The following is a 25,702-nucleotide window of genomic DNA, read 5'->3' on the forward strand; positions in this document are numbered from 1 at the left end:
CTGGGAAGTTTGTGTAGTCTACAATCTTTTTCAAGGGCTACACTCCACTTTACTGAGGCAGACATTTATTTATTCATTTATTATTTAAAACAGATTTCCAGCTTTTCACTCACTGCCAATTTGTGATTAACTGATGTCAACTGGATATACAAAAACAGACCTACTGTATGGGCAGCCACAATTAACAGAAAGACAAAGAAGATGATACACTAAAAGGAAAAACTGATAAAGTAACCCCCCTCGCCCCCCCGAAATGTACGAGCTTTGTCTTTTGCAGGTCTTCTGACCACACCTTTGCTCAGCTCCACTCTCCCTCCTCATTATCCTCCTGTCTCTTTCCCTGTCCCTTGTCTCTAGTCTTCCTCATCCCGTTCTCCTATACTCTCTTATTCCAATTAATGATCTTCCTCCTTTAGGCATCCGTTGTTTCCATAGGAACAGTGCTCTGTAGTCGATACCGGTTGTCTAGGCAACGGTGAGACATGGGCAGGACATTCTGCATGTGTGTTTCTGTCTGAGTGCGTGTGCCCATGTCACATGTTTACTTGATTTGGGCTTGCCCTCTTGCGACGACTCAGGTACATGAAAATCATATGTTCACTGTTTATGAGTTTCTGTCAAATACGTTCTAACTTTTCTTATATTATGTGAGTTACAGTTATTTTGGTTCATACAAAATTATATTTGACTAGCCTGCACAGTCATTTACCTCACTTTCCTCCTCACTTCTGCTACAGTGTGGGTCATGTTGTTGCTGTCAAATTCTCCTTTAAACTATATCCCTCCGTATTGTTCACATATGTACCGTGCCATCATGTTCTAAATCTCTCTCTGGTATTATTGGTTGCACGCACACGCACACGCACACGCACACGCACACGCACACGCACACGCACACGCACACGCACACACACTATTTAAGGGCAGTCCCTGTAGATTATAATCTCTGTCCTGGCTACAGATTCTATTGTATGTGTTGTGAAAGGAGGGAGAAAATCTGTGACACTGCAATCAGGTGCACAGGCAACACAGAGAAGTGTGTGTGTGTCTATGCACTAAATGTGTGTGTATGCATGTGCGTATTAATGCATGAGATCTGTGCATTACAGCATGCAGCCACATTTACCAGATTTAGCAATGACTCATGTTCAACACAAAAGCATCTGCCAACCCATGTCAGGACATCACTGGATAATTTATGTCCATGTGGACAGTCTTGTAAACTTGAAACTGTATGTGTTTGTGTGTGTGTCTGATTAATGGAGTGACAGTAAGCAAGAGGGATTGAAAGCGAGTGGGGAAGAGGAGGGGGGTAAGTGTGTAAAAGGGAACAGAGGGATTGCGCTTGGCTCTGGGGGCATCCCCGTTCACAGCTGGGACAAACCTTAACGCTGGATTAACATAAGTATCCACAGACAGAAGAGCGAGCACGAGTCCAAAGAAGATTCAAGGGATGAGACTGGGACAGAGGACAAGTACGAATGTGTAGACAAAGAGTAGTAGAGTGAAAAAACCTTTATTTGAAATACTACATTAGTGATGCACATATCCTGAGATCAAGAGTACATCAGTTTTCCCTTGCAAATCCACTTTTCCTCATTAAAGTCTTCATTAACAGGTGAAAAAGTAAAATTACTTATTCACAAATGCCTTTTAAAAACTGATGCATCATTTCACACCTGCCAAAAACCAAAAAAGAAGCAGACTTGGTCAAGCTAACGACTTGAATTTTCATATACTACTAGGGGAACATCAGCACACAGTAACGCTCGTACACCAACACCTTTTGCATAACTAATCTATGGTGAATGATATACACAAAATTAATAAATATAAAGTATGCATGTATGCATTACTGTGGTTGTGTTATGTGTGTGAGTGTGTGTGGCCGGACAACAGCCAATGTGAGCAAGGAAGAGTATGTATGACTGAGCACGTGCAGAGAATCATGCCAGAGGCAGAGCTGTGTGGAAAATCTCTAGAGAGCTGGGAGGCCTCTGCTCAGCAGTCCATCCCCTGACACACACAAACACACACACACATATATGCATGTATGCATATACACAAAAAAATACATGTAAAGACACATGCAGTGCATGTAAACACATGCACACACACAAAACACATCTGCATTTTGTAAGACCACAGGCGTGTTCAAGAGGTGCTTGAACACAAAAACATCACAAGAAGCAAACGTGCACATGAAAAATAAAAAGATGCTCAGAAAGCATACTCAGATCCACTCGCACACCCCGTCTTTGATCCCATCACCAAGTTCCTACACATGCGCAACCACCCATGCTCGCTCTCCATCACGTGTGCTCCACTGCTCTACTTTTCTGCTGCGCACACACACACACACACACACACACACACACACACATGCACAAATCTGCAGTTGGGGATACGCACACAAGGAAGCATACAAAATTAATCAGCATGCATTTGCACACGCTCATAAAATCCCAGACAGGGAGGGAATATGGCTAATAAAAGTAACCACAGACACATATGCACTAAAAAATATACTTCATCGAACAACATTAATCAGGTTTTTACGTTTATTGACTCACTGGCTGCATCACTTTGGCTGCTGGGATTGATGGCTTCTTCCTTCCGATACTTTCTCAGACATAGACAATCCAAATAAAGTTGTATCCAATCAGAGTATCACTAGTAAAGATATATTGGCATTATTCTCTGATGTCAGTTAGTCACAGATATATTGGTATTACCATGGACGTTGGCCGATTAACAACAAGAAACTGCAGCAAAGAAATACAAAAGATATGTTTGAGGTGTCAATTTGTTATTCTCTTGTGTCTGCATGCTTCATCCTTTCATCCAGGAAATTTCTTTACAGCTTTTTTGGCTTCATGTGCCACTAAGCAACTTTCATAGCAATGAGTGGGGCCCCTCCTGCAATGCTATATCCAGTTATACATCCATTACTAGCAGTAAATGCAAAGTATAGCTATAGCCAAAGTAAGACCTGCTTCCAGATGAGAAGTCACAAAAGTTATAGCAATTCATCCTGAGATATACATGAACATATGTACTGAATTGTAGCCCTACATACATTTACAGGTATACTAAAGCGGGATTTAGGCTGAAACTAAAATTGCAGATTGAACTGAATCCATGATAAAAATGTCAAGAATTTAAGAAGGCGGAAAACTTCAACTTTTACAAGTAAGAAAGGGTGAGATGGAAAGAATGACAGAGAGAGAGAGAGAGAGAGAGAGAGAGAGAGAGAGAGAGAGAGAGAGAGAGAGAGAGAGAGAGAGAGAGAGAGAGAGAGAGAGAGAGCGAGAGCGTGTGAGTGTGAGTGTGAAAAGAGAGAGAATTAAGTGGATTGGTGTAATCCACTTTATCCTGGCACAAAAGGTTCAAACGGCAATGAAAACATATCGACATGGAAACACAGACACAGATAGACAAGAAGACAAAAACGCAGACATGCACACATAGTGAATGTTCAATGTTATATCTGCAGTATAAGAAATAGAATAAAACATATCACAAACTCGGAGAAAAAAAACCCAAGCTTGTGTATGTATGTGTGCGTGATTGTTATGCCATCTATGTGTGTGTCTCAATATGAATGTTCCCCTGGGGTCGTCTTCCCGGCAGGCTTCCAAGCTTCCCGGTAATGGAGCTGGGGAGAACTCTCCACAGCACGAGCCAGGGACAACCAATCAATGTCAATGATTGTCTCTCTTTCTCTGCATTAAACTAGCTCAAGATGATGTCATGACATGAGCCTCTCCACCATGACGGGTGGGTCGGTTCACAGTAATATGTTTTACAATACATTAGCTCAGTGGAGTGCATGAAGCTATATCTAGGACCCATCGACCGAAAGGTTTGCTACAGGTGCTCATTGACAGTGCAATGACAGCAAAGTAAAACATATCATATATTAAACATCAGAACAATCAGACATCAAGTATTTAAATCTAATCACTAAATATCTCACCTCAAATTCTCTCATTACTTCTCAGAAATCAAGTTTTAACATATCTTCTGTGAGTGGAACAACAATGCTTACTGTTATCTATACTATCGAACATCTTAACACGCCCTGTTGATAATGAAGTTTATTTTGAAAGTAGCATCCCCTCAACCATGATTTAAAGCCTGATGACTGATTTCAGACCACAAAGAGTCTGAATAGGTCTGGCAGGTCAGGTCACCATGAAGCCAGCAGCCGGCTTATCTTAAAGTGGTGGACTGAAATAGCTCTCCTCCATTTACATTTTCCCAAACAAAGCCGTTATTAATTCCTTACAAAACGTCTGTACCACAATGCTCATAATCCTCTTCCTCACAAAGTTTTAAATACCTAGCTTTATCTAATCAGGCGAAGTTATTCTTATACCTGTTGCACACAATAATAGCTTGGATTTAGTTCAAATACTCTCATTAATATACTGACACTGTGCAGAATTACCATACTTGTAAACTAGGCTAAAATTCCAGACCTTGCATGATCACAAATTTTCACTTCAATGCCCTTGAGCTAAAAAACTGAATCCCTACCTCCTCCAGGGACACTGTTCATTAGCTGACTCTGCACTTTGACCACACAGTGGATGAGGGAAGAGATAAAATCTCCATGTACGTACATCCATAAAACTCACATTAACCAGTTTTTTAATTTACTTTTTTAATCAGAACTGAAAATTAAGCTTTAACATTTACTGTATAAGACAATTAAAAAGTAGCCATTTCCTCGTTGAACAAGCATGCGGACTGGTCTTTTCAAGCCAAGTCTTATTCCCCATCTGCAATTTGTGAAACATATTACATTTTATATTACTGATACCTGATAAACAAATACCACAATATGTAAATGATCAGATTTCAGCACCACTCCACAGATAACCATTGCTGTTCTTCTCTAATGCAGCCATCACATTTAAATACTCAGCACCAATAGTGTTTTAAGTGAAGATACTTTTTAACAGCTTTCCTTTCCAGTTGCAATCCATTTTTCAATGTGTGAAATGAAACTGATACTTTTTCTTTTTTGCAAAGCTTGTCTGTTTTTACTCTTTTAAATGATCAACCATTTAAAGGTACACACATACTTTTTTTAAAATCTTATTGTGATACCAAGAGAAAACAATGTTTTTGTCTTTAAAAAAGTCTCTAGAGTCGGTTTCTCTTTTTCTACTTTGTAGTGAAGCCACATGCCTGAAGCTTGGCTATACCTGATACCTGTTTGATGGTAAATATAGAGGAAGGCTAATTTCCAAGACATGAAACAATGATCCTATTCCATAGGCCCTTCTAAACGTTGCATTATGGGGTCAAAAAAACAAACCTAGCTATGCGAGAGGTATGGCTGTTATAATCAGAGGATGGGCTGGTGCCACAGAGGCTGTTACATGAAGCCTATAAAGTTCTCTGCAGCTGTTTCAATCACCGTGATGACAGGTACTGTAGGCTAAAAGTGAACTTTGCATAGGTTGCATGGTTTGCTGGCTAGGTTACAACAATCAATAGCACATTGCTTTTAGTAGCCTTATGAGGATTAATGAGAATCCATGAGTAGAGTCAATGGCTCTTGGTCATATAACAGAAAACAATACAGATGTTTATGTTCATTTGTTTTCACTGACTGAACATTTAACAACAATAATACACATCTTACTGTTGTTATTTTATCGTGTGGAATTCCAAAGTTTGACCTGTCCCTTCAAACTATTCGCTAAAGTTGAGCAAAGCTACTCTGTGCTGGTCTGTAAACAATCCCATTAACTAATGAATGTGATCATTTGCACAGAAAAATATCTGTTTTGCCACTTTGTTTTTGGAAACAAGATGAATGAATGAATAGGAAATTCTCTTTTTCCCTCTATCTCGCTCTCTTTTTTTCTCCTCGGATCTCCACTCATCTCATAAACGGCCTCTATGGACTTCAAATGACCGAAATCTGTCGTAGCAATGGAGAACTTTAATCCCTGTGGGACTTAACGTTAGCAATTAAAAGTGTTAGTCTGAGATGATATCCAACTAAAGAGTCTCCATAGCAACAGTAAGAGTGATTCACAGCGCGTGTCAGGCTGTGAAATAAATTTCACAACTCAGTGCAGCAACGGCCTCGACTGTGAGATTTTGTTTGTGTGTGTGTGCGTGTGTGTGTGTGTGCATGTCAGCAACAATAATAAAACTGTATTTGTTGTTACCTATTGTACCATGATTCTATTAACAGCATGCGTGTCCTCAATAGAGACCAGCAACTGTGTGAGCATGTTTTTTAGCTGCATTCACTCTTTTGGATCAATATGCAGGTTGTTGCCTTTGAACCTTATTATGTTGGCATACTAAAAATACATGTGTGCAAAGTTTATCATTATGTTACACTCACGTAATAACAATCTACTGACATGAAGTGGCATTGATTGTTACAAGTATATTTGCTTTGTTTTTGTTTTGTTTTTTAAGCAGGATTGCTTCTGTTAGGAAAATCAGGTTTTTGATTAAACTGTGCTCAATCTTTTCTCCTCCCTCTCCTCTCTTCCTTTTTTTCCTTTGCTACATTCTTTCTATCGGTCTCACACTGGCGCACTGCTCATTAGCTTTCTGTCAGTCTCGTTTTCTGTCTCCTTTTTTTTTCTTGCCTCTTTGCTGTCATGCACTTTCCCCATTTCCCTCGCCCTCCTCTTTCTCATTTTCTCCTCCATCCCTCCTTCCTTGTGTGTGTGTTTTACAAAAGATGGGTCTTTAGGGATCTCCTCCCTTCTTATCACTCTCTCCTCCACTCCAGCCATTTTCCTGCATCTCCTGAGCAGTTCTCACCTTTCTTTCTCTTTTGTTATCTCTTTCTGTCTGCACCCCCCTTTTCATTTCGTGAAAATGTTCTTTTTTTTAAAGAAATGAAAGTGGGTTTTGAACCCACCTCCCACATTCCTGCAAAACACACACATACATATACTGAAATCGTGACTGCTGTTCCCGTACAAGCCACAGTGAGAGAGCAAAAATACACCAGCGCAGAAGAGTGGCTTCTCTGTTATCACATACGCCTCGTACATACCAGTATCTGTACAACACAAGCAGTCAAGAAAACATGAACACAGTCACACATTATCATCTCTGCACATCCCCGAGCATCGCACAGGTGAGAGAAACAAAAGTGGAAATGAGGGGAAAAGAAAGTGAGAGGAAGAAGTGAGAAGAAGGAATGGTGTGAAGTGAAGCAGGTGACAACAAGTGAGAAAGAACTCGACTCTCTTACTGTTATGGATTTTGAACAGGCCTGCTTCGTGAGTTCTGCTTCACTTCTTCTTGAAGTGATGTCAAATCCTCCCATCTGTCCCCCAAACACACTGATCCTTCTTTAATACTTTCGTCTGGTAGAGGAAAACACCCAAGTCTACTGCTCTGTGCGTGTTGCTTTTGTCCTCAGAACTTGGCCAATATGACAGTTTATACATTTGTTTTCTTCCTGAGTCAAGCTTGTTCCTGGTTAGGCTTATAACATTAAAACCTGAGTTTTTAGGGAAGATTAAAAGACACTTTAAATATGATTTTTCTTTCCCAGGCTTCAGCAATGACCATTTATCAAAATGAACCAAGTCATAAATGCAATGTATCATCAAAACTGTATTTTGACTGCACAGTGATGTCTCAATAATGGAAATTATATTGATTATAGGGCTACAAAGAACACAATTGTATCATTATTATTCATTAAAGGTACCTTGTGCTACTTCACAAAATGCATAGTGTGTATCCCTAAGCTAAATTTATTTTCTTCCTCATATTTTTTTAAAGATATAGAAGTTATGCATTGTTTACATTCATCATTGCTAGCTTGCAGTCTTCTTCACTGCCCTTGCGGACACATTGCTACATTTCTTTGAGCGTTACCACCATAAACCATGAGCATCAGTGGAGTGACATTAAACCTGTGGCAGGAATGTCTTGCACTTTGGAAAGCCATGTTGCATATATCGGTAGTTATCGGAGTTGGACAATATCAGAATATTGGATATCGGCAGAAAAGTCAATATTGAGCATCCCTAGTTTCGTCTCTAATACATAAAAAATAGTAAAAATACCACAATTTCCCAGATCCTAGGGGATACCTTCATATTGCTTGTTTTGTCTGCCTAACAGTCCAAAATCCTACCTTTTTTTTTTTTTTTTTTTAAAGAAAAGTAGCAAATCATCACATTTTAGAAAAGAGAACCAAGATTTTGGCTTGATAAAAGTAGTTATCAAAATATAGTTTAAGCACTAACATACTTAGTTACTGAATGCCAAATCATAATCATCAACATCATTATCATAAAGATGAGGCTGGTAGCCTACTGGTTTAAAATTTTAGCGAGATATTGTACTGAAAACTACTATTGCATTTTCAGTTAAGAACAATTTTAAAATGTCCAGTAAAAAGGCCATCATATTTTCTGTATAAATTTGCATTAATATTGTTGCACTTAGTCCTCTCTAGATGCTTCCATTAAGATGATTCACACGTTCTGACCTTTTCCTCTGTTGCATTGACTATAATTATGCATTCAGTCTGTGTTCCGGAGTTAGCAAAATGCCTGGACTACACCTGTAATTACAAACTAAACTTTGAATTGTAAGTAATTTATCAGTGCAGTAGGAGTGCATGATGAGTAATTCTTTCTCATTCATAGCTCTGAATCACCTGCTGTACTTCAGTTGACAGTAGTGTTCTCTTGTCTTAGTGTGTCAAGGTCAAGCACGGCTAATGGCCAAAACATTGTCACTGTCACATTGACACAGAGGCGGTTAGTGCTGCAGTCAGCGGCTGAAGGGCACTCAACGTCATGCAAGTCAACTGATTGGCTGTGGAGATGGAGTGGAAATGTAAAGTGCCACTATTACCAATTTCACTGTCAGTAAGAAGTCATTTACAGATAAACTCCTATTGTAACACACATCATGCTGTAGGTGTGTAGAGACTCTTGGATTGTACAGTACTGACAGGTAGACAGATCAGTGAAATGGATGCATTTCAAGTGGGTTTTTTGTAATGTGCAATACTACCACATAAGAAAACAAGGGAAAAGAATAACATATTCAAAAAATGTATATCATATAAATGTTAACATGTTGACATGTTAAGAACTAGGGTGTCCTTGTTTTTTTACCAGAGACTGTTGCAACATATTGAATACAATGCTTCCTGCAAATAGAAGGAATTTAACTAGTTATTGTCACCTACATATATTTAAAACTGAACAAAACTAGGTTGAATTAACCGCATGTTCTTTAGGAATTAGGTGCCATTTCCTTAGTGTCCAAACTGACTATGAGCCACCCATCTAAACCTAATCACAGACCTGAGTTTAAATGGACTTGAGAGTTACTGGACAGATAAGGTTTAGATCAATGAAAATATACAATGTTAAATATTAGGGGTGGCACCTCATGATATATAAATATAAGAATATGAACTCTGGGTTTGTTTGTTTTTTAAGTATTTGAAAAATCTGAATGTCAACATTCAACACACATGTTAAAGTGTCTTCATATTAAAATAAGTTAACCAAAATAAGCCAACAGACCTAGTACCAAACTGAGGGCGGAGTGCAGTGCGGTTGGTTATCATGTCTCCAGCAGTGCAGAGCAGCCTCTCCACAGGCCACATTGGATCATCATTTTATCACATAATGCTACAGTCGCTTCTTTTTAAAGATGAACTACAGATGAGCTCTCATGTGTGCGCGTTATAAGACTGTCCGGCTGCTGCGCTGCCCTCACTGTTTGGTTCCGCCTTTGTTGTCCGTCAACATCAAGTTAAATAACTAACGTTTAAATAATCGATTCTTGACTTTTGTTAATCGATGCAGGGTCGTCTACGTCTGCATCGCGATGCATCGTATAATCGAGAAATTTCCTCACCCATATTAAATACTGTATATAAAAATGTGAGGTAGAATTAAGGGGAAGATGGGAGTTGAACGTTTTCCCTTGATTCTATAATTATCATTTTCTTGAAATACATCACTCTTAACAAGTAAACAGGATTTATCACCATAAATGAAGTTTGATTCCATCCATCCATACATACATCCGATATTTTTATGCTGCAATTGAACTGCTCAAACGGAGTTTCATTGTACTTGCAATAACAATAAAGATCTATCTATCTATCTATCTATCTATCTATCCATCTATCTATCAGCTCATTACTGTGTATTGTGGTAGGGAGAGAAAATACTGTTTGTCGCTTGCAACAGGTTGTGAGTGTTTTCAGTGATTTGAGGTGGGGGTTCCCTGTTTGTTCTCTTGTGCACATCTGTTGAATGTCACTCTGTACTCCACACCACCTGTGTAGTTTTCATTTAGAGATCTGGTGATCTACTTTGCTCCCAGCTGAACTTCTTTGTAGCATGAAAGCTAATTCCAAATACAATGCTACAGCTGAAACGTTGATCAACTTTAGTTACAGTTGAATTGTAGTGCAGACATGCACACATGTCCTCAAACTACACAGTTCCCGAAAGTATTTCTTCCAGGAAAAGGAAATCTATTCTGGTAAATACAAGATCTTAGTTTTTGTTATTCAACCCCAGTAAAGATACACAGATTTTTAACAGTACCTCTGTGATAGCCTTGTGAATGAAAGCGGCAGTCTCAGGGGACACCTCCCAGGGGGTTTTCTCTTCCACCATGATGGCATCCAGCGTGGCCTTCTCTAGGATGACATCAAAGGACGCATCAGGGAAGGAGAGCTGGCGCACGTCCATTTGATGCCAGGTCATACCTGGGCAGTCGCTGTGTCTGGCGCTCATGGCACTGATGCACACGGAGGAGTAATCTATGTTGGTGATGGAGCGGTAGCCAGCGCTGTACATGTCACCACTCATACTGCTGTTTCCACAACCTGGAAGAAAAAACAAAATAAGAGAAAAAGAAGAGTGAGCTGATTCTAGAGCAGGAAAGGACAGGAGGCAAGTTGGGAGAGAGAAGAGGACAAGATGAAGAAATAAGGGATTGGGGAAACAGGAGAAGAAGAACAGAGAGGATGGAATATGTTTCTGATGCCTTAAATCCCCAGTATGTTTTCTGGTATGAGTTGCTGCTAGTTGCTATCATGACAACAAAGACTGCTATGACTGGGACCACCTCCTGTGATTGATGGGACACACACACACACGTACGCACGCTCAATTTGATCAAGCTAGTGTTCAATCATGAGCACCAAGCAGGGATGGACACCTCCCACTCCAGAGGACCATACGAGCCTCACACGAAGTATGCAGCCTATTCCCACATGATGCTAGACTGCAAAAAAATCTGTCATGAGCAACAAGGTTTCAACTTGTAGCTTGTCACTGGGTGACAGGTGGATGATAGCCCAGACAGGAAAAAAAGAAAAGAGGACAAAAGAAAAGTGAAGATAGCCTCACGTGGCAAGACAAGATGAAAATAATCTACTGAACGCAGAATCTCACCTTTCAGATCAGATGACTCATAGATTGTGTAGATGGAAGAGGAGGAGTGGGCCGAGGAGGAGTAGGAGGATGTCGACAGGGAAAAGAAAAGAGGGAAAGAGATGAGGAGGAGGAGGAGGAGGAAGAAGAAGAAGAGGGAGACATATGCATGATCTTGATGCAAGAAGTAAAGTTCATGGATCTTAGTGCAAGAAGTAAAGTTCATGTATCTTAGTGCAAGAAACGGTCATATTATCTTGTACTTATTAAAGTCAGCGTGTGTGCGTGTACATCTGTGTTTAATGGTAAAGGTATCCACCAGGGGAAGGAGAGCATGTGATAGCTAGGGCTGTGACTTCCGGCAGCACGTTGGCATTGACACCTCTGCTGCAAACGTGTGGCTGGCGCTTGTTATCACCTCACTGCTTCCATAATTACCAGCCTCCATGTATGTGTGAGTGAGCGTGTAAGAGCTGCCTCACACACTAAACAACACGTTTGTAACCTGTTTGGATGCGTGCATGTGCATGTGTGCATTTCATATTATGTTGCACAATCACAGCAGGCATTCATTCTCAGATGCAAAGGCAGCAGCTGTTAGATAAAGACTGTAAAATGATAAGGAGAGGAGAAAGCGTAGCCGCTTTTACATAAAAACATTATGCAAAAAGAAAAGCATGTGCCAAATAAAGTGGTAGACTCCTATTTTCCTGAATACACTCCATCAGTGATATCAGTTAGCAGCTTGTGAATATGTGTGTCAGACATAAGAGGACTGGAGCCATGCCGTCCCCCGATGGCTCTCCCCATAACGCTGGCTTCAAAACAAGGGAGGAAATATGTAAGTGCTGCTTGACACTCTCAAACAGTTGAACACTTTCTTTATGGATGGCTGGAATATGAGAGAAAGTGTCAGAGTTAAATAACACTGGATCAACAGGTTATTTTAGATATCTTCAAACTTCCATTATAGGTGCCAAAAACAAGTCGCAGCTTTGGAAATACATGTTGTGCAGAATGGAGGCAACTTGACAAAAAAGGCATGAATCATAGGAACACTGAATATTCCTTCTATCTCAAAAGGGGTCAGAGACTTCATGAAAAATGATGGCATAACTGTTCAGTTTATGGTCAAAATGACCATAAACCTCTCAAACCCCCAAGCATGCCAGACAATGTTTCCGAAGGGTTCTCCCCGCTGACACAGCCATGTGTCAGTGTGTTTTCTTTTTCCATGCATTCAGTTCTGAGGAAAGAGTGTCACATGATGGTTCATTCCTAGGGGTTGTCACTATAATTATAGTTGCCAGGCTGTCATCAAAGACACTACTCCATTTTTGTCTCGAGTGCCCCCCACAACCTCTGATCTTTATGCACACACCAACCTACCTGTGCACTCACACACACACTGACAAAGAAACAGGTCTACATTGCTGGGACTCCTAAGCAGATAGAGCGTGCTTCATGATTGCATGTATGTGGGGAGGTTCCAGTGTGTATAAACCTTGTGTGTTTACGTGACTGAGGCCAGTCCAGGCCAGTCTGGAGCCTGGAGTCTGTTTTTCCCCCTCCAGCTGGAAACAGAGGAAGCTAAAAATTTCCTGATAGCCAGAGAGCACATCCTAACTGGATTATCCAGAGTGGCAGACTAAAGTTAGAGGTGTCATATCACCTCGTTCTGCTGGCTGTGTGAGTGTGCATGTGTTTATGTGTGTGATGGAAAATTTGAGTCCCAGTCTTAAAACGTATCCTACCACTCTGCCCCTCCTAGTCTTGTCCCTGGGATAAGAGATGAAGGGATCTTGGGTCTCTTACCTCGTCAGTTAAATCCTACATAAGAAGTGTCTGACTCCCTCTTGTTTTTTGCAGCAGCGTTCAAGCCCATTGTGCCTAAAGTGGACATGTTAATTCATGCTTTTATCTCATCCCATCTTGACTACTCTAACTTCCTTTTCAGCAGCATCAGAAAAACATTCCTACAAGTGGTCCAACATGTTGTTGCTAAACTCTTGACCAGGTCCTCCAGAAAGTTCTCATGTGACATAGATTCTGATTGCTCTTCACTGGCTCCCCATCAAATTCAGAATTAAATTCAAAGTTAATGTAATTCCCTATAGAGCTCTGCGTGGTCAGGCACCTCCCTACACTAGAGATCAAATGCAGCACGGCTTCTGATCAAGGTTTGCTGGTTGTTCCTCGATCTAAGTTTAAAACTAAAGTAGTCTGTGCTTTTGAGGTTGTGGCTCCTCTCTCCCGTTGGACTTTAGATCTGTGAACACCTTTAAAAAGAAGACCGATTTGTTCAGACTTGCCTTTGTGTTTTTTTTCTATTTTCTATTCACTCAAGTTTTCCTTTGTGTTTATGTCTGTATGTTTGCTTATGCTTTCTTTCCTCTGAAGAACTTCATGACGTCCCTGCTCTCAAAAGGTTCCATATAATTAAAGTTACTTTCTTACTCGGAACAAACAGTAGAGAGAGGACTGTTGGCCAAACATGGACATGGTTCCTTCCTGCTGTCTGAGAGATGCTTGATCCAACAATGGTATCAAGTTGCATGACTGAACACTTTGATATTCAAGAAAAACCTCAACATGTGACTCTCACAGTGTGGAGACTACTACCCCACAGAGAAAGGAAACCTCTGTGGTAATCCACTGGAATAACATGGCATTCCTCTGCTGCTACATGGTCAGCCTACCAAACACCAGGGAAAAAGTCCTCCTGAATGACACTCAAGAGCAAACTCAAGAGTTTGTTCATAAAGTTTTAGTTGTACAAAGATTAAAATAGAAAAGACAGTCTTGCAAATAGCAGAACTCCTGAGGGAAAAATCAGATCAGAGTTTTCAAAGTATAACTGACACCTGCTTTCCACAGTGAATACTGCCATTCAACAGTTTGCTGCAGTAAATCATCAAGCTGGCTGTCTACATGGGTGTTCACCTCATTTATAGCACAAGTGTATGGGGTTGTATTACTAGAGAGTCTGCACTAGTGAATGTTAAGTCACAATTATACTGCTCATATGTTGATCATGATATAAAATTATTGCATAATGTTATTTTCCATAAAGAGACTGCTCCTAAAATATCTGGATAATCATACTGTCTTCAAAAAGGTGTCCAAAATTAAAATCTTGTATCCCAATTTAGAATGCAAAACCAGCCCATCTTCACACCAAAAATGCCAGGTAAGATTAAAGTTTCCTTTATGGTCATTTCATTACTTTACAGTGCAGTTCCTTGACTCTTACGTTAACTGTTGAGGATTTGACCTTTGAGCTATCTAATGACCTCTTTCCACATAAACAGCAACTCTCTGCAGTCCATTTATGGTCAAGAGGGGTGGTGGGTGGGGAACCCCTGTGGGGGAGCCAGCAGGGTGATATATCAAGCCTGCTATCTCTGAGGAGAGCCAGACACAGCAGTGGAAACTCCATGATGTCAGAGGCACGCAGGGTATGCATTCATATCCCGGATTGATTTAGACACATTAAGGATCGGGACTGTGGCCAGTGCTGATGAAAGGTGATGTGTACATGGGCTCTAGCAACAACCCGGAGGTCGCCGCCCCCGTTCACCCTGCGAGCTCCGGGCTAGCCCGAAGTAACCTGATGCCACGGTGACACTTCACAAAGTTCAGCGTCAACAACTGTAAATGTCAACAAATGTGCCCAAGTAGAGCCGGGTTGTTTTTGTCTCTGTTTGTGTGTTTACATGCATTAATCATGTGGCTGTAAGTCAGAGTATGCTTCTATTGGTGAATGTGTCTATGTGTTACCTCTAAAAACAAAACAAAAAAACTTCTATTCAGCTGCTACAAAAATGGCAGCAACTCCACTCCAAGTATAGTCAAGCCCAAAGCAGACCATCATGTTTCTTCTAAGAGAAACAGAAGAATTTCTCCACGGATGTTGATGCATGAAAGTGTGATTAAGTGTGACTGTGGTTCTCTCAGGTCACAGGAAGCCTGCACGTGTGTCAGTGTTTGTGTGTGTGCACCATGACAATGATGACAGGAGACAGTGTCATGCTGGGCCTTGTTTTAACCAATTACATCTTGTTATCTTCCCTCTAAGTTATAGAACCCTGTTATCTCATTAATTAAGCAGAACTGTTTACAAGACAAGCAATTGTTGATATTTACACCTAGCACACGCAAATTAAATATTTTAAATGTATTTGACCTATAGTATATGAAGTCTGCGGTGTGCTTAAAACAAGCAGATCATATAGTATATGAAGCAAAAGGTATATATAGCTGTTACGTGTGGGCCTGTAGGGGGTGCTGTTGTGCCCGACTGGTTGATGTTAGATTGTTGGAAGTAACTAAAACTGTCTGACGAAGCCCCTAATCAGAAAGCTGAAGGGGGGTGGGTTGATTTGAAGGATACTGACACATTCATTGATCTGTTTAGGACCTTTCAGCTAAGTTTCCCAATAAAAATGTACAATCTTGCACAGCATAGTCATCTTAACACACAGGCAAAGGAATGAGGGTGGGAGAGAGTACAGTAGATTAGAGGTGGAAGGGATGGAATAAGATGAGGCAGTAGAGAGGACACACAGTGTAATAAAAAAAATAAGTAACAGGGAGGATTGAAAAGAAGTCATGAAAAGGGAAAGAGGTCAAAAAGTAATGGAGAGTCAAAGAAAGCAATGACAAAAGTAGCAAAATGAAGAATAATTTGAGAACAGAACAAATGTGAACCAAAAAAAAAAAGAGGCAAAAAAGTGACAGGAGAGTCGACATACTATTAGAGACTGATAAGGGAATGAAAAGGGGAGATGAAGGAGAAAAGGAGAAAAGGAGAGAGAGAAAACCATGCCTTGCCTCGGTGCAGCTGAGAATCTCTTACTTCGATTTACACCTAAACACTGTCTCCTAATCTCAGTATCTTTATATTTTGCACATATATCATCAACCAGGATCCACTTGAGATGAAGGTATGTATGTAAACACACAAACCACTGTGTGTTTCAGTGTGCATTTTGCTCTCTCTGTCACCATCTTTACGTCTACACTAGATATTCGCTATTTTTATGTTTTTCAAGCAGTTTCAGATGCTCCGGTGAAGTTGCATCAGCAGCGAGGCCAGATGAAATTCTCTCAAAAGCTCGGCTCTTCCGGCAACTTCTCCTCACGAGTCTCTTCTCCCCCTCCGCTCACAAAGCAACCTCAGTTACATAACCGGGTATACGAGATAATTAGTGACTGAATAATTAAGCGTGTGCCTGTGACAGTGTGACTGTTTGATGGAGTGTGAGCCTGTGTGCATATATGTGTGTGTGTGTGTGTGTGTGTGTGTGTGTGAGTGATGGAGGACTTTTGGAAGGACTCCATTGTATGAATCTGCCTCTTTATTGTGGCATCGAGCCTAAAGCTTCTCTCGCATCCAAAACACCAACAGGCACCAGGAACGGGGGCTTAGTAAACAGCAACGGTACGAGAGAGCCATCTTTTCTCTCTTTTTAGCCAGAACTAACAGTTATTGAAAGCCACCCACCACCCTCTTTATAATACTATTTATGCCTTGTTACCTTCCCTGCCAGATTTCATACAATACCACGAGTCAAGCATTTGCTGCACATATATGGAAAGCTGAGCGCTTTACACTTCAACCTCTGCTCAGCAAAAATAAAATAAAAACACTCAACTGTGGAAGCTGCAAAACTGATGTCTGTGTTTCAGCCCTCTTCATCCTCAGCAAGGTAAAAAAAAAACTATGGTGCTATGGTGAAAGTCTAGAGATCAAGTGCAATGGAAAGATCACTAAAAAGTGCTCAATTCATGAAGGGTGGGCAGCTGTCAGACTAAGTGGGTGAGTTCGTGAGTAGTAGAGAGAGTGAAACTGACAGAAGGAGTGTGTTGTGCAGTGCCTAAATTATGTTATTTAATCTGCCCTTGCTTTGTAACTGAAGAACTAAGAGGGACACACACACACACACACACACACACACACACACACACACACACACACACACACACACACACACACACACACACACACACACACACACACACACACACACACACACACACACACACACACACACACACACACACACACACACACACCGCCCTTGTTGAGGATGCTGTGGGTTGCTGTAGTTCCAGGAACAATAACAACAGATCTCCTCTCTTACAATGAATTGACAATGAATTATGATATGATTTAAAAAAGCAGATCAGTAACTGTGATCACAATTAACTATTTATACAGCACATCTAGGAGCCCCATTGTGCTCATCTCTCTCACTCCCAGTTTTCATCCCACTGAAGTGGCTGCACAAAACTGTCTTAGATCCATCAACACCCAACAAAGCATATCAAAGTACACTCCTTGAAACATCCTGGCATCCTCAGCCACATATACAGATGGATGACAAACCAAAAACAAACATAACATAATGTGTCTTAGTAATGAAGGATTAAGAACATTGTCATGTTGGAGCTGACCGCGCCATGGGAGGATCGAATGGAGGAGGATTTCAAGTGCAAGTGGAGGTAAGGTGCGGAGGCTTTGGAGGACAATCCCTCTGTAGGGCTTACAGTGCACTCAGCATCACAGGCGAGAGGAGGAGGAGCCATGTACAACAACACGGAGGCTGATCAGAAAGCCTCCAGGTGGCTCTGGACCAAGAGAGCGGGTCCATGGGAAAGTGCTGCTAGAGCACAAGCTGAGGTTTGATCCACCGCAGCTGGGTCACCTAGGTGAGGGTGTCTGATGTTCGAAAGACCCAAAACACCCAATGAGTTGAGGATACATCAGTGAGGTTGTGCCCGAGCTTAGCATCAGTAGATCTACCATTATAACTGTGAGGTGTTTGGCTGACAGGACAGCTTCCATGCTTTTTGGCGTTGAATCTCGCACCAAAACCTCCCCGCAGGTAGTTAATAGAGTTACGATCTGGTCGCAGACCTGTCATAGCATGATTCACCAAACCAAAACACTACCATACCCATGGTTTTAGGCTTATGGAGTGGATGTTTCTTAATGTAATGCATCTTGAGAGTTGTAGTTAACTTTTCTACTCATGTTTTTATGTGCACAGGGTTGTAACTTTGACTTTTTAATCAAAGAAACAGATATTTTCTAACACTGAATCAACCAGGAAAGTTTCATGCCCATCTGAGCCTTCGAAGCACTCCAACTTCTGGTTGTTTACATTACTTCTCCAGTTATTCAGCTTTTTCTTTAATTTGTCTCAGGTCTGTATATCTGTAGCTTAATTACAGCCTTTTATTACAGTATGAATGAACACACACCAATCCTCCACCAACATATCTCCAAGGAAACTGAAACTTTTCACCGTGCCCCACCCGTCATATGGAAAATCACCAGCAACGTGCTTGCAGTTTCTCAGGGTAGGATGCAGCACACATACCCAAACTGTATGATAAATTTGGCACATGAGGGGTGCACATGATGAAAATAAACTGGTATTTCACCCCAAGGTCAAACCCATTACCAGCTCCCTCAATCAGTTTCAATAACATGCTGTCTAATCACTTCAGTGGAAAAAATCTATATAGTCACAGCTCTATTCAGGTCATACTACCTACATGAGTTACAGAGCACTGGAGACGCGTGTCCGGGGATGTTTGCTTGCACAGTTGTGTTAACAGCTGCGTCTGTCAACAGCTTTCCCCTCTCACTTGATATTCATTATAGCCACGCTGAGTCAGTAGCAGAGGTACCAATATTTATTTTTCCATCAGGCTATTCTAGCAAGAAAACATGTGCCTGTGAGTGTGTGTGAGTGTGTACGTGTGTGTAATACCACACTCCTCCTGTACGGTTTGTTCTCCTTGAATGGCAGTGCTTTAACCTGTCAGTCAGTCAGTGGTGTAGCAGCTGAGAGGAAGGTTGTGATTTAGCAAGAAACTGAAGTGTGTGCAATTAAGGAATCATTTCTCAGCTCCTATTAATCCACTATGTTTAACGCTGTCCACACATACAGTACATATCAAGTTAGGGAAAAAAGCGTGTCTCTTTTACACCCTAGAGTAACACACTGTAAGAAGCTGTGGAAGGCTTGCAGCTGCATGGATTTAATGTAGACAACCTCAGCTTGAAAACACAGAACATTATAACAGTATTGATTAAGCAAAGTCAGGGAGGCTGAGTATATGATAAATATATGATAATAATATATAATATAATATATAATATATGATAACTAGCATAATAAGAGATGTTAAAATGACTTTTCTTACACAATAGTTTGAGGTAAGATTTAAATTAGGCCAAAACTTGGCAAAATCTGTCTCTCAGTGAGTTTAATGTTGGTAGATAGTCTGACACACGCTGCGAACAAGAACACAAATAAACGTGCACACAGACATGCACAAGTACAAGGTATTGTGTGGAGGAGAAAGAGAAGGTAACAGCAGTAGGCATTTTCAATTAGCCACCTACCAAGACCACGTCTGTGACAAGATGAAATGGCCGAAAAAGCACAGGTATTCTAAAGTTTTACACACACACACACACACACACACACACACACACACACACACACACACACACAGAGTGGCTCAAACTTGACTGGTTAATTTTCTGCCTGGTTGGCAGGCGAGTTTGTCAGTTCAAGGTGCCTGCGTCTATATGTAAATGGCTCTGTTGTCTGACCTTGGTGTGATTATGCAGTATGGATCCAGTTTTACAGATGAGGGCAGGCCCACTGTGGGAGCGTTATAGCTGACCAAGCATATTGATCCTTGCAGGAGGAAATGGCATGTCTCTCTGCAGTGTCATTGTGTCACAATCTGATCTGTTTCTGAAGTCTGAATCAGAGGCGCTGCTAGAGTCCTCTGATGAGAGCTCACATGTTTCCCCTCAATCATTCAGCATCACTTTTAGTTTGTATAAGCTTTGAATTGATTCTAGATGGATGCGCTGCACATTATCATTAAATGATTTTGCTGGAATACAGTCAACTAAAGAGTAGACTGTAGTGTGGTACAGGAAGAACAACTTGAAGATAGTATACATGATTTTTGGTACTGTAAATGTGATTTAAATTGCATTTGTTGTTAAGATATTGTTAATAATAAATATAGGTTATAGCCTAATAAACTCTTAGTTGAATTAATATATACAAACACTACTATAAAATCTAGTTATGGCTAAAATAATGTTAACACGCTACACTGTTTGCACCGGAAATACCTTTACTACATCATAATATAAATGAGACGCAGGTTTGCTTACTGATGAGGGTCAAATTCATATAGTAAGCTGTTAACCGCCCCCCCCCCCCCCCCAATTCCACCAAGGCTCACCCCTCCTTGCCTTACATTAGGATTTTCTGGCTCTAATAAACACCAAAAACGGGGGCAAGCCATAAACCCAAATCCAAACTTCATAACGACATGGTCACACTGTGTGCCAGACTAACTTCCTGGCAGTAACAGGATACTGGGCTCTTGATCAACCAGCTGGTGAATACCAACTTTGATAGGCTTGACAGTTTCCTTTAATACAAATTTAACTGCAAAAAACATTTTATGCTAATGTTTTAACCGCCAGCTCCATTAAACACCACCTTTCTTGTTTACACAGTGTGGCAGTGCATAAACTAAGTCGTTAAATGACATTCATTGATAGCCTGTTAACATCTGTGCCAGCTAGCTAAATGGCTTCACCTGCTGTCTGCATCTATATTGAAAAGGTACAGGTGTTAACAATTTATGATACAACAATAAAACACAATGGCAACTTTATGCAGATTCCACACTGCCCTACAAGTCCTTTTAAAATTGTAGTTTATCTGACTGTGTTTCCAGCAGGTGCTCCAAAATAGTTACTGCAGTTTGTACTGACACAATATTGCGGTTGTGGTCTGCTTTCAGGCCACCAGTGACAGCAGTGAAGTTGCTAATGAAGAGTGAGTCAGCCTCTGAGACAGACTGGTATATCAAGATGGTGATTAATGCTGCATGCTTCATCCTCTTCTCTGATTTGCTACTCTCCATCTCTATTTGACAGACACACAGTCTTCTAGCTCATCTGATACTTCATAAGGAAACTATTTGGTTATAGTTTGGTTATGGAGGGCAGTGGAAGTAAGGTCGTGTTGCAAGCACCTGCTGCCCCAGTGACTGAGAACTGGACCGGACCCGACTGGACTGTGTAGTGTGAGATACACATACGATGGTCTGTTCTCACTGAATCAGGACCACTTCCTGTTTGGCAGTAACTGGATGTTCTTCATCCATGAGAAAAAACAGAAACAAGAAGTGGAGGAGGTGAGAGGGAGGACATGAGGAGAAGTCAGATTGTGTGTGAGTGACACAGAAGTTATATGGTTGGTATCTCCCAACAGACTAAACACCATCTAATCTCTGTCTTTCAAGGGGGGAAAAAATGTTTGTGACCTTTCCCTGGTGCCTCTTGCAACTGCTTAAGTCACCAACACTATGATGTCACTCACACAGAGAAGAGGAAGTACTTATATGGTCATAGGAACAGGAACTGCAAGGAGAAGGAGTGAATGTCACTGTAGTAATATCCGCGATGCTCTCAGGCTACCTGCAGTGTGACGAGAGCTGCTGACACTCTGAACAACTCTTTCTGTGTTCCAGGCTGCAGGGGACTGAGAGAGGTATTAATGACTTTCAAATTTTGGGAGTGCGAGGGATGTGAATGGCTGGGCGAATGAATGAGGATAAGAGCGGAGAAATTTAATGGGTGGGGTAAAGAGTGAAAGGGAAGAGATCCGGAAGAAGAGCAGGCTGAGATAGACGAGCATGAAAAGGAGTAATTGCAATGATAAAGAGGAGAGAGAAGAGGCTGGAAGTGAGCCGCTGGTGTGACGTATTCACAGTCTTTCTCTAACTCTCTCTTGCTTTCTCTATTAGGCATCTTTGCTGCAGCGTTGACTCCAACTGCATACTTCATGAGAGAGCCAGCACAGGTCCCAAATCTCAACACACACACTTGTTTGAGAGTGCTGATAAGGCAATGCCAGGCTAAGGCTAAGAGCCTGGCACCGATCCTGAACCTACTGCCTAACCCTCTCTCTCTCTCACACACACACACACACACACACACACACACACACACACACACACACACACACACACACACGTGCATCGACACACACTCACAACCCAGGGACAGCAGGATGCAAGAGGAGTTCCACTGTTTTCAGGCTATGAAAAATTTGCTGAACTATTGAATATGTGCTGTTAAAAAGAGGCACATTATTCCCAGTGCTTTGAGCTACGTGCTAACCTGTTCACAATAATGCTACCATGGTGGCCTTTAGCAGGTACACTTACCATGTTTACCAGTATGTCAGCATGCTAACATTTGTACTAAACACCAAGTACAGCTGAGACTGATGGGAATGTCACTGGTTTTGTCAGTATTAAGCCTATGAACATCCAGAAATCATCAAAGTTATTAAGATTCTACTAATGTCTGTACCTAATCCATGCAATATTTGCTAAGATATTTCAGTCTTGACGAAAGACGTGGACGGACAATACCATCCCTGGAGAGACTGTCTGCCAACTGAAATACAAACATGAATGCTCACTGGCCCTGAAAAGTCCAAAAAAAAAGAGGCTGGAGAGTCGGTAGATTAAAGAGCTTTGCTTTATAATAACCTGTCTCTTTCACAATAGAGCATAACAGCATTGCTTCCTCATCTGTCCCATCCTGTCCTCAACAAGCTTGTAATACAAAACACACTCACACAGGCACACAAAAATGGATGCAGATTGCAGATTAAAACCAGCGTTTGTGGATAAACAGCTGAACAGCCACTCTTCTCTCTGCAATCAAATTCATTCATGAATACGTGGGCAAAGACTATGAGTTGCCAAGGCCGAGAGCTGTCTAGCAGTCAGTGACAATCAGATTCAAAGCTAAATAGTAAACCGAGCCAGCATGTGTGAGCAGAGCAGAGGGTGATGTCACACTGCTGTGTCCCTGTGTGGAGGTCAACACGCTGAGAGTCCTCTGATGACATGGGACCTCATTTCCTAGCTGATCTGTGACAGAGCTCAACACCACTGCAGGAACTGTGTCAGGTTTAGGTTTTGACTGCTGGGGGTAAGATTACAGTAGCGCAAAGGAGGGTGTTCACAGATCATTGTATGTGTTTCTTTGTGACGTTGCAGTGAATAAAAAAGTAGTACATAGTATATGATTTTGATATGGTCCAGTTTATTAAAGTACACTATATACACCTTTCTCCCATTTTGGGCTTAATGGTGTCACTATCATGTATAAATCCAACATTTGATACATCATGTATAATTCATGCTTATTTGATGGGTGACTTGGAGACCAGTTCTTAAGATTAGTGTCAAAATACATCTCAGATCTCATTTGTGATATTCCACTTCAGCGGCAATTACAGCGTCCTGCAAACGGTCTCTTAACCTGTCAATCTTACACTGATCTTCACTTACAGTGGTACTTAGGACTTTGAGTGTCTTGCAACTACATCCTTGACAGTCTAGTAAAATGATATGTATATATATTTATATATTAGGGATGCAACAGTACTCGGTAAAATATTGTTTGGTCAAACAACATGTTGCTGCTTGGACGTCCCTGAGTTGTTAAAGTAATATTAAATTATAAATAATAATTTAAACAAAACAACTAAATGTTAATGTCTGATAGCTTTAACAAAATAACATACACATGTATGCTACACAAAAAGAGGTATTCTCTGTTGTTCAATCGACCTGAGCTTTTGGAACAATAAGTAAAAGATAAATAATTTAAAAAAAAAGGAAAATTATGGCTAAATGCCATTAATCATCATCTCTTGTTATTAACAGGAGCAACATTCTTGCCACTGTTTTCTCTTCTTCTTCTTTTATTTATTTATTTTTTTAAGTCTTTTAGTTACATACCCGGAGCACCAAATCATCTGGGAACATTCCCAAATTCTCTCCCCCCTTCAATCTCGTTCACTCCTCCCCTCACCCCCATTGAAATGCATTAGGACAAGATTAAGTCCTTAAAAATGGTCAGAGAGCGAGACAGAGGCAGAGACAGAGACAGAGAGGGGGCAGTTCTCAGAAAGAATATAATGCTGGTCGAGGGTAAAGTCTGCTGCCAAAAAGTAGTTACATCATCGCAGGTCAACGAGGCAAAGTGTAATCATGATAGAGATGAGATGATGAGGGGCTGAGAGAGGGAGGAGGAGAAGGGGGAGGAGAGGACGGGTAGTCCAGATGTCTGCTCCTGAAGATGAAAATAAGCCAGACCCACAGCAAAAGCTACACTCTTACACAAACAGCACATGCCTTATGAGGGAGAAAAGATGAATCATAAAAGTAAGACAAATGTGGTAATAAAACAATAATAAAATAAAATATATAACCACAAAGTCCGAAGATACACATACAGATTTTCAAAATATAAAGAACCTGATTGTGTCATGTCAAGCATCAGTTGCTCAGACAGATGACAACATCAGCCTTCACAGTAGAGTTGCGGTGTATCTTCTTCCCCTCCTCCATCATCTCTTCCTTACTTCCACCCCCCCAACCCCCCCAACTGCCCTCCTCCACCTCTCTCTATGCATTATGTAACCTGAGATACAGACTCCAGAGGAGCGGAGGGTGCCAGGGATAAAGAGCATAGACAGTGTGCTAAAGGTAGAAACAGAAAGACATACATACATATAGACGGGCATAGAAACAGACCAGAGCATGCACAGAGAGAGAGAGGCAGAGACAGAGATGCAGAGGTGTGAGAGTGGTTGCCATGATTCGTGACGAGCCTCTTAAAAGAAAAAACAAGAAGGCAGGAGCAGAGAGTGCAAAGGAGAAAGAGTCAAAAAGCAGTTATAAAGGAAAGAGAAAAGCGAGACATTTTACGGGTCATTTAGAAAAGAAAGGAAGAGAGACGTGTACAACAAGATTAAATTATCTACATGGAGGAGTAAACTGGAAGAGAACAAAGAAAATGCTGAGAACAATAAGAAAAACAAAGATTCAAAAAGACGAGCGCTGACGTGGTGAATGTGTCAATGTTGCACAGTGTAAAAAACTAAAGACTCTCACATTCTCTCGTCATCAAATAGTCATGGACTGAGCACTCATCAAGCTTCATAAGCAGCATACCGTGACATGAAGCACATTTATCATCCAAGCATAATGCACAGCACAGCAGGCCAATGGGACCTGGGCTCCTTAAACTAAGAGCTATATCTTGTTAAAGGGACTGTGGAAACCTCATTGGCTGGGACAAGTATGGGCACAACCTGAGGGAGAGTGTGACAGCATCCACCACACTCTCA

The 25,702-nt window shown here is 41.1% G+C and overlaps 1 protein-coding gene across 1 annotated transcript in view; it reads right to left on the reverse strand.

Annotated features, from left to right (window-relative positions):
* Positions 1-25,702, reverse strand: part of ece2a (endothelin converting enzyme 2a) — a 69,374-nt gene that overhangs the window by 23,494 nt on the left and 20,178 nt on the right. The window contains exon 3 of the mRNA XM_053329336.1: positions 10,593-10,876. Coding sequence (XP_053185311.1) covers positions 10,593-10,876 — 284 coding nt within the window. The remainder of the gene's footprint in view (positions 1-10,592; positions 10,877-25,702) is intronic.

The sequence above is a fragment of the Scomber japonicus genome, chromosome 12, assembly GCF_027409825.1.
Source record: "Scomber japonicus isolate fScoJap1 chromosome 12, fScoJap1.pri, whole genome shotgun sequence".
Lineage (NCBI taxonomy): Eukaryota > Metazoa > Chordata > Actinopteri > Scombriformes > Scombridae > Scomber > Scomber japonicus.